This window comes from Myotis nattereri (assembly GCF_964212035.1).
Source record: "Myotis nattereri genome assembly, chromosome: 7".
Taxonomy (NCBI): Eukaryota; Metazoa; Chordata; class Mammalia; order Chiroptera; family Vespertilionidae; genus Myotis; species Myotis nattereri.
The window spans coordinates 85476231-85490511 of record NC_138082.1 but is presented as its reverse complement, the minus strand read 5'-3'; the positions used below and the strand labels follow the sequence as shown (position 1 = coordinate 85490511).

Below are 14281 nucleotides of genomic sequence, written 5' to 3'. Positions count from 1 at the left end.
ATCTGGGACCGCTGGCTTCTAACCACTTGCTTGCCTGCCTGCCTGATTGTCCCTAACCGCCTCTGCCTGCATGCCTGATCACCCCTAACCACTCACCTGCCTGCCTGATTGCCCCAACCCCTCTGCCTGCCTGATTGTCCCTATCTGCCTCGGACCCTGCTGCCGTGGCTTTGTCCGGAAGGACGTCCAGAAGGTCGTTCGGCTGTCCAGTCTAATTAGCATATTAAGCTTTTATTATTATAGACTAGAGGCCTGGTGCACAAAAATTTGTGCACTTGGGGGGAAGGAGGGCCCCTCAGTGCGGCCTGTGCCCTCTCGCAGTCTGGGACCCCTCGGGAGATAACGACCTGCTGGCTTAGGCCTGCTCCCGGGTGGCAGAGGGCAGGCCCAATCCCTAGGTGCAGCCCCTGGTCAGGCTCAGAGCAGGGCCGATTGGGGAGCTGGGGCACCACCCCGTCATGCACAGAGCAGGGCGGATCGGGAGGTTGCGATGCCACCCTCAGTCACGCTCAGGGTAGGGCCGACTGGGGGGTTGGGGCACCGCCCCCTGTAACACTCAAGGCAGGGTCGATGGGGAGGTTGTGGCGCCACCCCCTGTCATGCACAGAGCAGGGCCAATCAGGGGGTTGGGGCTCTGCCCCGTCATGCACAGAGCAGGGCCCATCAGGGGTGTTGGGGCTCCATACCCTGTCACCCACGGAGAAGGGTCCATCATGGGGGTTGGGGATCCATACCATGTCACACACAGAGCAGGGCTCATCAGGGGGTTGGGAGCTCCCCCCTGTCACACACAGAGCAGGGCCAATCAGGGGGTTGGGGCGCCACCACTGTCACACTCAGGGCAAGGCCGATGGGGAGGTTATGGCTCTACCCCATCACACACAGAGCAGGGCCCGTGGACGGGGGGTTGGAGCGCCGCCCTCTATCACTCACAGAGCAGGGCCGATCAGGGGGTTGGGGCGCCGCCACTCTCACACTCAGGGCAGGGCCGATGGGGAGGTTATGGCTCTACCCCGTCACACACAGAGCAGGGCCCATTGTGGGGGTTGGGGCGCTGCACCCTGTCACACACAGAGCAGGGCCAATCAGGGGGTTGGGGCGACACACCGTCACACAGAGCTGCAGGGCGATAAGGAGGTTGGGGAGCTCCCCCCTATCAGGCACAGAGCAGGGCTGATCAGGGGGTTGGGGCACCTTCCCCTGTCACGAACAGAGCAGGGTGGATAGGGAGGTTGTGGCCCCGCCACCTGTCACACACAGAGCCACAGGGTGATCAGGGGGTTTGGGTGCTGCTCCTGTCACACTGATCCCGGTGCTGGGAGGCCTCTCAGCTCCGCCAATCCTGGTGCTGGGAGGCATATAACCCTTTTACTATATAGGATAGAGGCCTGGTGCATGGGTGGGGGCAGGTGGTTTGCCCTGAAGGGTGCCCTGGATCAGGGTGGGGGTCCTCACTGGGGTGCCTGGCCAGCCTGGGTGAGGGACTGAGAGCTGTTTTCAGGCTGGCGGGTGACTGAAGCTCCCAACCACTCCTTTTTTTCTTTTTTTATTCTGGGCCAGCTTTAGCTCTAGCTCCAGCTCTGAGTACTCTGCTGCTGAAAGCAGGTATCTGGTTTGTTTGTGTTCTATAATCAAAACACTGTATCAACTCCAGCTCTGAGATCCTGGCTCGCTGAAAGCAGGTTTCTGGGGTTTTGTTTAGCTTCTATATTTGTAACTATGTTTCAAACTGCAAGCTCAGAGGCCGGCAAGGCAGGCGGGGAACGTTGGTTTCCTCCGTCACTGAAGCAAGCAAGCCTCATGTTAGTTTCAAGCTGCCTGGCTGCCTGCCGCCATCTTGGCTGGCAATTAATTTGCATATGGCCCTGATTAGCCAATGGGAAGGGTAGCGGACGTACGCTAATTACGATGTTTCTCTTTTATTAGATAGGATGGTCTAAGGGCAATGTATACAGCCAGCCCTTCATATCTGTAGACTTCCAACTGTGGACAGAAAATACTGTTTTCAGTATGGGTCTTACAGATTTAGTGACATTTTCCTAGAGCACCTATAATAACTGCTTTGCTGATCACTCTATCTACCCTTCCATCTTTTCTTTAATCCTAATCACATTCACTGTATCTTATACCCCTTTCTCTTTCTCAAAAATTAATGAATCTTCTTACCTATCTATGTATCTTATAAAGTATTTTACTTTTATCTTAATTCTCACACTGTATTTTCACTTGCTTATGAACTGCATTATATAAACCAATAAATCAAGATGTTGCATATTATTATCAAGGGAGAGATCGACAACAATACAATCATAGTAGGGGACTTTAATACATCACTGACATCACTTGATAAATCCTCTAGACAAAAAATCAGCAAAGAAACAGCAATCCTAAATGACTCACTAGATCAGATGGACTTAATTGACATCTTTGGAACATTTCACCCCAAAGCCACAGAATATACATTCTTCTCAAGTGCTCATAGGACACATTAAAAAATAGACCACATATTGGGTCACAAAGAAAGCCTCCCCAAATTCAAGAAGACTGAAATCATACCAAGCATCTTCTCAGACCACAATGGCATAATATTAGAAATAAACTACAATAAAAACAATCCAAAACACTCAAACACTTGGAAGCTGAATAACATGTTATTAAATATTGATTGGGTTACCAATGAGATCAAAGAAGAAATGAAAAACATCCTGGAGCAGAACCTCTCTGGAGATCCAGACCAGAACTTGGCTGGAGATCCTGGCTGGAGATCCTGGCTAGGCTGCTGATCAACTGAACACTGTCTCCGTGTCCTTCCTTCTTCGCCGACTCCGTCTACGCCTTTGGGAACCCCTGGACCTGCTGGGGTTGGACCCCAGCATCTGGCGCCCGAACAGGGACCCTTAGGACACAGACTCACCTGTGTGGATTCCAGACCGTCTAGTCCGACCTTATGTCTCACCGCCCGCCATCTCTGCCTCATCATAGCACACCTGACCAGTGCCCGTCTGCAGCAGATGTGCAGCCCTGAGCTGGAACAATCTGTCCATTGGGAGGATCACATGTGCCTCCTTTTTGTCTTTCCACATGTCCCAGCTTTGTCCCACATCTCCTTTCCTTTTTCCTTTTTTTTAAAAATCTAACTACTTGTTTGCTGGTTCTTTGGCCTTTCTCTTTCTTTCCTGAACACAGCCTCTTCTAGAATCTCCCTACCCTACTGTTCCAGGAAGGGCACCTCCCTTTTATGCCGTGACTAGGGATGCTTGGTATATGTCCCATACATGGAGTTGTCTTGTGCCAAGAGCCTGGGCTGAGAAAGCCCTGTTCCGGGAATCTCCTTTGTCCTGTATTGGCCCCTCTTACCCTTGTGTCAAGAGGGACCCTCTTCTTACAATCCAATTGCCCATAGCTGTTGCCTGAGCTCTCTGTTCATGCTGAGGCTGAAGCCTCATGGTGGCTGGTACCATAGATCTGTCTCTCACCCAATAGTGTGAGCTGGGCCCTCCCTGGAGAAGAAACCTGGGTTCCCCAAGATATGTGATCAATGCCAGGGACCCGCCAGCAGGCAAGGGGATCCCAAGGCAGTTGCTGGGCATGGAGGCCAGAGGGACATAGGCTACCAAGGAGACAGAACTGAACCTCACATCACCCTACTTGGCCCAGAGATGGCTGGTAGTCAAAGACGGGTAAGACCCCACAGGGTGGGGCATCCTAAGACAGGCACAGTCGGGGGGCCAGTAGGAGAGAAATTGGGGTCCAACAGAGGTGGGGCACATATCCTCACCCCCCCAATGGTTCAGGGGCTTGAACACTTGCCCCTTCTGAGGAAGGTCTCCTGTCCCCATGGCTGCTTCCTGCTTCCCACGCCCAGCTCAGATCGGGACCCAGGTAAAGATAGAGACTGGCTGACAGCAGCTGCCCTCTCACTGCAACAGGACTTGTTTCCCATTTCTACCTTGGACCACAGGGAAAGGGGTAGCTGAAGGAAAGGGCTGTGTCAGGATGCTGCCTTCTTCCCTTTCTTCTCGCTCTTTTTTCTAAACACTTCCATGCCTTGTAGTTCTTTTGCTTTCTCTTCTTTTTCTCTCTACTACCCTCCATCTTCCATATCAGCTGACCCAGAGGGCACAGCTTACTCCTCTTCGGACACCGACACCACCATCAACCATGGCCCTGATGGACCCTTTGATGCAGCCCTTCAACTCGCTGACGCTTCGGGAAGCCCGTTGCCAGTGATGCCGCCCGCTAGCCAGAATAACAAAGACAATCAAACCAACAACTTGAGGACAGCTGTAATCCCTTGACTGAAGAGGCCGGCAACCTTCTACATGAATGGGGCTCCTTGTGCACTCCATCCACTATGTTTATAGTTATGCTCACTGTCATTGCTTGCCAGTCTTCTTCCGAGTTTTAAACGGCCCAATCTGAGAGGTGGCCACTGATTTGCATGCGCTATCCTTTAAAAAATAAAAAAGGGTGAATTTGCCGGAAGCCGGTCCATCCTTGCTGCTTGACACAGTCGCTGCAGGATAGAAACATCTGCACAGCATATGTTTCAAGGGACCTGGCGTATATAGCATACTGTTCTTAATATGTTTGCTCCCCTTAGCGCTGTGTGTTTTAACCAAGGTCACCTCTCCGAGAAAGGTTGTTTCCCCAGGTAGGGATTTTTCCCTGAAGTTATGGAGGGGATGAAACTCCTTAACTAAGTGCCAGGCGGGTAGTTAATCACTTTAACTACAAACAATCATGCTTAAACTACATGATCTTTACTCCCTGGAATGGAGATAAGAAACGCCCTAACCTTTGTAATAGAAATTGACAGGATTAAAATCAACTGGTATAAATACGGATGTAACAAGACAATAAACAGCAGAACCTCTCTGGAAATCCAGACCAGAACTTGGCTGGAGATCCTGACTGGAGATCCTGGCTAGGCTGCTGATCAACTGAAAAAAAAAAAAAGAAAAAAAAAAGAAAAACATCCTGGAAACTAATGACAATGAAAACACAACAACCCAAAACCTATGGGATACAATGAAAGCAGTCCTGAGAGGAAAGTTTATAGCTCTACAGGCCTACCTCAAAAAAGAAAAAGAAAGAAAGAAAAAATGGTAGTAAATCATCTAACTCTACATCTCAAAGAATTAGAAAGAGAGCAACAAGAAAACCCCAGAGTGAGCAGAAGGAAGAAGATAATAAAGATTAGAGCAGAAATAAATGACATAGAGACCAAAAAAATAATACATAAGATCAATGAAACCAAGAGCTGGTTCTTTGAAAGGATAAACAAATTTGATGAACCTCTAGCCAGGCTCACCAAGAAACAAAGAGAGAGGACCCAAATAAACAAAATCAGAAATGATAGAGGCAAAATAAGAACAGACTCCACAGAAATACAAATGACTGTTAAAAAATACTGTGAACAACTCTACTCCAACAAACTAGACAACCTGGAGGAAATGGACATATTCCTAGAAAAACACAACATTCCAAAACTCAATCAGGAAGAATCTAAAAATCTCAATAGGCCAATAACTATGGAAGAAATTGAAGCAGTCATCAAAAAGCTTCCAGCAAACAAAAGCCCAGGACCAGACGGCTTCACAGGGGAGTTTTACCAAACATTCAAAGAAGAACTAAAACCTATCCTCCTCAGACTATTCCAAAAAATTCAAGAGGAAGGAACACTTCCAAGCTCATTCTATGAAGCCAGCATCACCCTCATACCAAAACCAGATAAAGACAACACAATGAAAGAGAATTACAGGCCAATATCCCTCATGAACATAGATGCCAAAATCCTCAACAAAATCTTAGCAAATCAGATCCAGCAGTACATCAGAAAGATCATACACCATGACCAAGTAGGATTTATCCTAGGGATACAAGGATGGTACAATATCCGCAAATCAATAAACATGATACATCACATAAACAAATTGAGAGAAAAAAACCCACATAGTCCTATGAATTAATGCCGAAAAAGCATTTGACAAAATCCAACACCCATTTCTGATAAAAACTCAGCAAGGTGGGAATAGAAGGATCATACCTCAACATAATTAAAGCCATATATGACAAACCCACAGCCAACATCATATTCAATGGGCAAAAACTAACACCATTTCCCTTAAGAACAGGAACAAGACAGGGATGCCCACTCTCACCACTCCTGTTCGACATAGTACTGGAAGTACTAGCCATTGCAATTAGACAAGAAGAAGAAATAAAAGGCATCCAAATTGGAAAAGAAGAAGTAAAACTGTCTTTATTTGCAGATGATATGATATTGTACATAAAAAACCCTAAAGACTCCATCATAAACTGTTAGACTTAATAAATGAATTCGGCAATGTAGCAGGATACAAAATTAACGCCAAGAAATCTATGGCATTTCTATACACCAATAGTGAATTTACAGAAAGAGAGACTAAAAAAAGCAATCCCATTTACCATCGCACCAAAAAAATTAAGCTACCTAGGAATAAACTTAACTAAAGAGGTAAAAGACCTCTACTCAGAAAACTACAGGATGTTGAAAAAAGAGAATGAGGAAGACATAAACAGATGGAAGAACATACCATGTTCATGGATTGGTAGAATCAACATCATTAAAATGTCCATACTACTCAAAGCAATCTATAAATTCAACACACTTCCCATTAAAATACCAATGGCATATTTCACAGACCTAGAACGAACTCTCCAAAAATTCATCTGGAATAAAAAAAGACCCTGAATAGCTGCAGCGATCCTGAGAAAGAAGAACAAAGTAGGTGGGATCTCAATACCTGATATCAAGCTGTATTACAAAGCCACTGTTCTCAAAACTGCCTGGTACTGGCACAAGAACAAACATATATATATATACTGCCCTGACTGGTTTGGCTCAGCGGATAGAGCATCGGCCTGCGGACTGAAAGGTCCCAGGGTCGATTCCGATCAAGGGCATGTACCTTGGTTGTGGGCACATCCCCAGTAGGGGGTGTGCAGGAGGCAGCTAATCAATGTTTGTCTCTCGTCTATGTTTCTGACTCTCTATCTCTCTCTCTTCCTCTCTGTAAGAAATCAATAAATACATTTAAAAAAAAAAAAAAAGAACAGACATATAGATCAATGGAATAGAATAGAGAGCCCAGAAATCGAACCGAACCAATATGCGCAATTAATATTTCACGAAGGAGGCAAGAACATACAATGGAGTCAAGACAGTCTCTTCAATAAATGGGGTTGGGAAAATTGGACAGATACATGAAAAAAAAATGAAACTAGACCACCAACTTACACAATACACAAAAATAAACTCAAAATGAGTAAAGGACTTAAATGTAAGACGGGAAACCATAAAAATCCTACAAGACTCCATAGGTAACAAAATCTCAGATATATGCCAAAGCAATTTCTTCACTGATATTGCTCCTAGGGCATTGGAAACTAAAGAGAAAATAAACAAATGGGACTACATAAAAATAAAAAGCTTCTGCACAGCAAGAGAAACCATCAACAAAACAACAAGAAAGCCCACTGCATGGGAGGACATATTTGCCAAAGTTATCACTGATAAGGGTTTAATCTCCAACATTTATAGGAAACTCATACAACTTAACAAAAGGAAGATAAACAATCCAACAAAAATGGGCAAAGGACCTAAATAGACACTTTTCAAAAGAGGACATTCAGAAAGCCAAGAGACATATGAAAACATGCTCAAAGTCACTAACTATCTGAGAGATGCAAATCAAAACAACAATGAGGTACCATCTCACACCTATCAGAATGGCTATCATCAACAAATCAACAAACGACAAGTGCTGGAGAGTTTGCAGAGAAAAGGGAATCCTCGTGCACTGCTGGTGGGAATGCAGACTGGTGCAGCCACTAGGGAAGACAGTATGGAGTTTCCTCAAAAAGTTAAAAATGGAACTCCCATTTGACCCAGTGATCCCACTTCTAGGAATATATCCCAAGAAACCAGAAACACCAATCAGAAAGGATATATGCATCCCTATGTTCATAGCAGCACAATTTACCATAGCGAAGATGTGGAAACAGCCTAAGTGCCCATCAGCGGATGAATGGATTAGAAAACTGTGGTATATCTACACAATGGAATACTATGCTGCTGTAAAAAAGAAGGAATTCTTACCATTTGCAACAGCATGGATGGAACTGGAGAGCATTATGCTAAGTGAAATAAGCCAGTCAATGAAAGAAAAATACCACATGATCTCACTCATTTATGGATAATAAAGACCATTATAAACTGATGAACAAAAAATATATACAGAGGCAGAGCAGCATTGAACAGACTGTCAAACTACAGCGGGAAGGCTGGGGAGGGTTGGGGGGCGGAAGGGGGAGGGTAAGATATCAACTGAAGGACTTGTATGCATGCATATAAGCATAACCAATGGACACAAGACCCTGAGAGGTAGGGGAGGTCAGGGGATTGTCAAGGGGAGGGGGGGAGGAAAGATATGTAATACTCTTTGTAATACTTTAAGCAATAAAAGAAGAAAAAAAAGAAAGACAGTTCAGAAAAAAAGATGTTGCATATTAATATGAGGGGAAAGCATTTTGTACATTAAACTGATGACATATAGATACTGACTTATGAAGTTGAATTTGTATATCAGTATATAATATGAAATAGGAATGAATTTTAGAAATGTGTACATGGTTTCTATAATTTATTTTCAGTGTGACAGTCATCTTACTTAGTTCTCCTCTGCTACCTAATGTTTCCAAACTGTCTAGTCATCTCATGGGTCCCTTCCTGAAAAATATTTTTAAAAACTCTACCTTTCACTACCTTACTGACTACCACAGTGCTATAGTATCTGCAGAAATATTTAAGTGTATGCACTAAAAGTTCAAAACATATTGAGTCAATAAAATAATGGAGATTTCTCTTTGGTGAGGGGAGCACCAAGAAGTCTCAGAGACAAGTAAGTACATTTGCAAATATATAAAATTTTAAAACAGTGCAAAAATAAAATCTTATATCAAATACCCTAATTTCCAAGAATATTTCAAGTGAAACAATTTGGGGCATTATTATTTACAAGAAGGAAATTGAACAGGAAAAGGTCTTACGGTGATGATTCCAGAATGATGCTGTTAGCTTGTGTTGAAGATGGAGATCTGTGATTCACAAATACTTCGCTTGGGGAAGTGTGAACCACACGGTCTACCAAATGACCAACTGAAGATGGTCGTAACCGGGGTCCCTCTTGTGTGAATGCAGAATTTCGACTACACAAAGAGGAAGAAAAGTGAGTGAAAATGTGCTTAATTCAATTTTTAAAATGTTATTTACATGATTCCTTCAAAAAATGGGTGTGTACTTTAAAGACTAACCACATCAACTACTCAGAGTCTCTGACAAAAACAGTGTGACATAAACAGAAAGAACACAGAATAAGAAGTCAAAAACTGAGCTATAGATAATCATCTACCACAAGGATTTTACCTATTTAGTCATCTATTATCTCTACCAACCTCAATGTTTCTAGGTTTTAGTTACTACAATTTTGTTTTAATCAATACTTATAAAATAAAGGGATAGAATAAATGATTCAGAAATATCTTCTTGCCTGAATTATTTTTGTCATTGTATATTGCATTGTGCACCCACCATCCACAGTCTAATAATAGTCTTCCATCACCATATATTTGGCTCCCTTTTCCTCCCTTCCCTCTGGTAACCACCATACTGTTGTTTGTGTCAATGAGTTTCAGTTTTATATGCCACATCTGAATGAAATCATATGGTTCTTAGCTTTCTCTGATTGACTGATTTCACTTAGCATGTTCTTTTTGAATTCTTATGAATGTTTTTATTTATGGGACTTGATTTACTTCCTACGAATAAATACTGAATAACATATTTTTATCCTCATACATGACATAGTCACATGAATTACTATCATTACTACTATTAATTATGCAAGTTAACATTTGAGTACTTATTGTGTGCATTTTGTGCTAGGCATTATTCTAAGCATTTTACTTACAGCATCTCATATAGTTACAGCATCTCAAACAATAGTATAAGACACTATTATTATAAATATAATTTTATAGATAAAGGACATGGGACAAAGATTAATTAATTTGCTCAAAATTCCAATGTACAGTGACACTAGGACCCATGCTCTTAACCACTATACTGTACTGTCTCTTTAAAATTTAGAAAAAAGCCAATCTTTTCAGATCATACCTAAAATTGTTTCATTATCAGAGCTACTGCTAATTAATTCAATCATCTAGTTTAAATACCTTGTTCCTGATCACAAATGGATAAATGGCTGGCTGGAAAAGAGCCCAGAAAAAGAAATTTCTGGATATTCTTCTAACAAGTTAATTAGCCTTTGAATACAAACAATCTCTTTTAAAGAAAGATGATTTAGCAACCTGCAATTAGCAAGACAGAAACTTTTTAGTCTATTTTTTCTGTAGTAAGAAAGACATCTAGGTATTAGGTATCATTCTGTGAACCAAACTTTTGATGTATACTTTACTGGCAATATGGTAGAAGTGTATTCTTTGGCTCATATACATCTACCAGTGACACAATTTTAATGTAGTGTACACTTATTGGATATTAATGTGTATGAGATATTTTTAAAGAAAGACTTGTTCAAATATTGTATTCCATAACAAAATTCAAATATTTTGACTATCAACCTATGGGTTAACAAGGTCTGTCAATGTACTGACTCACATCTGTTTATTAGTATCTTAATTACATATATATATATATTACAACACATTTGTTGGCATTATAAAATGAAGATAACATCTTTGGCTAGTACAAGTTGATGTTATTATTATTATCTACACCAAAGTATACAGCCTTTGTGAGAAATCCTAGAGTATAACTCATAAACAGAAAGTGCTGAAAAACACTGCTTCTTAGCATAGCTATGGCCAAGCTTTTGGGAACTGATGTTGGAAACCCCTCTTTCTAGACCAGTGATGGCGAACCTTTTGAGCTCGGCGTGTCAGCATTTTGAAAAACCCGAACTTAACTCTGGTGCCGTGTCACATATAGAAATTTTTTTATATTTGCAACCATAGTAAAACAAAGACTTATATTTTTGATATTTATTTTATATATTTAAATGCCATTTAACAAAGAAAAATCAACCAAAAAAATGAGTTCACGTGTCAAAGGTGTCATAGGTTCGCCATCACTGTTCTAGACCATAGAAAATGGTAGAGCAGTGGCTGGAGTAGGAGCTTAAGTAAGAGAATCATAATCACTTAGAATTTTCAGACAACATATGCTCCTTCAGAAATTCTATTGGAGATCCACATGGAAAAGGATTATGTCAACAACAACCATATTCTCATATTTTAAGTCTAGCAGCAGATTTTGATTTATTGGTTAGGGACTCCTCCTTTAAAAGTTGACTGTGTAAGAAAGTGACTTCCTTGCTGAATGCTCTACTACCTCATCTAATTGGAGGCTGTTATTCCATGCCACTTACACAATGCTAGAGGCTCAGAGAAAGGCTAAGAGGAAATAATGATCTGCAATAACAAAAATCATATCTAACCAAAGTTTAAATAAGAAAGATTTACATATTTTGATCTTCAAGTAATGGACATATACAGTCAATAATTTAGAAATGAGCAAAATGAACACCTGATGTGAGTCTGCACTTACTGATTAGGCGTCCCAGGCGGAGATCTTGATGGAAGGCTTTGTGTTTCCAACCTGTCATCAGATACTGAATTTCTGCTTACTACTTCCCAATCCATTAATTTTCGTGCCAAGGGTTTACTTGGGGATCTGCCGAAATAATTTAGTATGTAACAATTTTTAATTTTATGCACCAAACTCTAAGCCAAAACTTAGAATTTATATTAACATATCATATTCTAGATGAGTAAACATAGTTTACTTTTCAGAAATTACTGCAGTCGGAGGCTATTCACCAAATACTTTCCTAAGAAAGAAAATCTGCTTTATATTAAGGAAGAAAAGATAAGCTAGAAAAAGTAGGAGGGAGAATAGGGAAAAGGAGAAAAAGAAGAGAAACCAGAAAAAAAGGAGAAAAGGAAAAAGCAAGGGAATAGATGGCTACCAAAAATTTTCTCAAATATCAATATTGTAGATATTGCCTCTTCCTATTCCAGAGTCTCTGAAACCCTTGGACGTATTAAATAATTCCTAGCGTATTATCTCCTGAATGCCCTTAAATCTAAATCCTGATCCTCTGCCTCAGTGAGGACAGGGCAAAAATGAGAGCTATGTATCGTACATTTTATTTGAATTCTTTTCCTTCTAATATGTAGTATGCCAGTGGATATTTTTCTTTTCTTTCTTTCAATTATAAAGGCAGTGTTTATTAAAATCCCTTTCCCTTTCCCTTCCCTTTCCTTTTTAAATTCTTTATTGTTGAAAGTATTACACATGTCTCCTTCCCCCCTCATTGACCTCTCCCCGCCCATTTAGAAGGTTAACTATTCTGTCTCATGGTGGGAAATAAAAGAATATGTTTTGTTACCTATTTATATATTGTCAGCTATCATCTTTTCAGAAAAGATACTGATCTTTGCAGAGATTAAACATCCTCAGAATTTTAGGTAAGTTAACAACTAAAGTCTTTTTTGTATGCAAATTCAAATAGTAGCCAAAATTCATGGAAAATATATGACATCTATTTAAATTTTAGTTTTTTGATATGCAGAGCTAGTATGGAGGCTAATATTATGAATTAAACTACGTGTATAAAAACAAATAACAAATTATCTTATAAATGATAGTTTTATATTTGAATAAGAAATTCACTGAAAATAAATAAATAAATAAATAAATTCACTGAAGAACACAGAGAAAGAATGGGCTAAAAAAAAGCATGGTAACAATAACCAAGAGTACTCAATAAAATTTATGTACAAACCAGGAAGCACATTTGGACTTATATTTACTTTCTTAGTGTATTCTAATCTCCTCTGTTCGCCTGTTTATTTTCTACAATATTTTACTAGTCTTATTCTTTTAAAGTTACTATATTATTTGTCTTGTATTTTATTTCTACATATTTTAAATCCCAGAAGATATTATTGGGTTGGTATTCTTTTATATTTATTTACATATTTTCCCATTACATTAGTCTTTATTCCTTTCTGCATTTCCACGTATTCTCTCTTGAATTATTTTCTTTTGTAGAAAATGTTTTCTTCTGCCAAAAACATTTTCTTCTGCAACCACCCCCCACAAAATAAACAGCAACCCCCGCCCCCCCCCAAAAAAAAACCATGATGGGTGGGGACCCAAAATCCCAATTCTGACCTTACAACTTGTATCTATGTTATTAGTACGCTATATAATCTTAAGGTCCTTCACTACTTCCTGAATTTTATAATATATCTAAGTTTTCAGTGCAATGTTTTAGTCTATTAATTTTACTAAACCATGGGTAACAAATTATTTGTGAATCCAAACCACACAAATGCCTATCATTTCATATATTTATTGCCAAAGCCTTTTTAGTTTGGCCTATTGGCCTAATGACATCTCCTTAATATAAGAACATTTAACATTTGCTAGGAGAAGTAAATGTTATCAATTAAAAAATAAAAAAGGATGTTGACTCAGATTTCATTTTTTCATAAGTGAATTTGAAGTTTTTAAAGCATGAACTTTAGCATCTAAGGCTCTCTTATAAATGCTAATTCTTAATGTTAAACTACTAAATGTAAGCTGTAAGAGAATTTACTAACTATAGTTAGGAGATCAACTACTTTCATTTTCTAAGAGAGGAAAAAAAGTCATTTGAAGGTGGAAAAAATCCAGTTATACTCACCTAGTATAAAGCATCAGAACACGACTGTTGTTAATAAACTAAACATGGTTATAAATGCTTTGCATTTAAAACTAAATTTCAAGTATTTTATTAACAGTTTTAACCTCAGAGACCCACCCACTCAGGCTTGCTGTCTATGTTTCCTGTTAAGTGTGGAAATTTCAGAGAAAAAAATACCACACATCATCAGTGTGTTTGCAATGTGGTAAATTCATATTCTGACTATGGCACCTCTATTTTATGTTGCATGAGAACATTCTTTTGCTTTCTTAGATATTATATGACAATTGAAAAAGTGTAAAAGCAATTCAAAAAGTTGATATATAAGTAAAACACAGTTAATTTATTCATTATTGCTAAATAAAAATCAACCTTACATGAAAAGTCTAAGGAGAAATCAGTTCTATTTATACTGCTAACTCTAGAATTCTCTAATACTTTAAAAGAATGGGTGAATTTAATAA

The 14281-nt window shown here is 40.1% G+C and overlaps 1 protein-coding gene across 1 annotated transcript in view; it reads right to left on the bottom strand.

The window, feature by feature from the left end:
- Positions 1-14281, bottom strand: part of PTPN4 (protein tyrosine phosphatase non-receptor type 4) — a 215620-nt gene that overhangs the window by 60864 nt on the left and 140475 nt on the right. The window contains exons 15-16 of the mRNA XM_081095457.1: positions 11672-11797; positions 9094-9252 (exon numbers count right to left, since the gene is read on the bottom strand). Coding sequence (XP_080951583.1) covers positions 9094-9252; positions 11672-11797 — 285 coding nt within the window. The remainder of the gene's footprint in view (positions 1-9093; positions 9253-11671; positions 11798-14281) is intronic.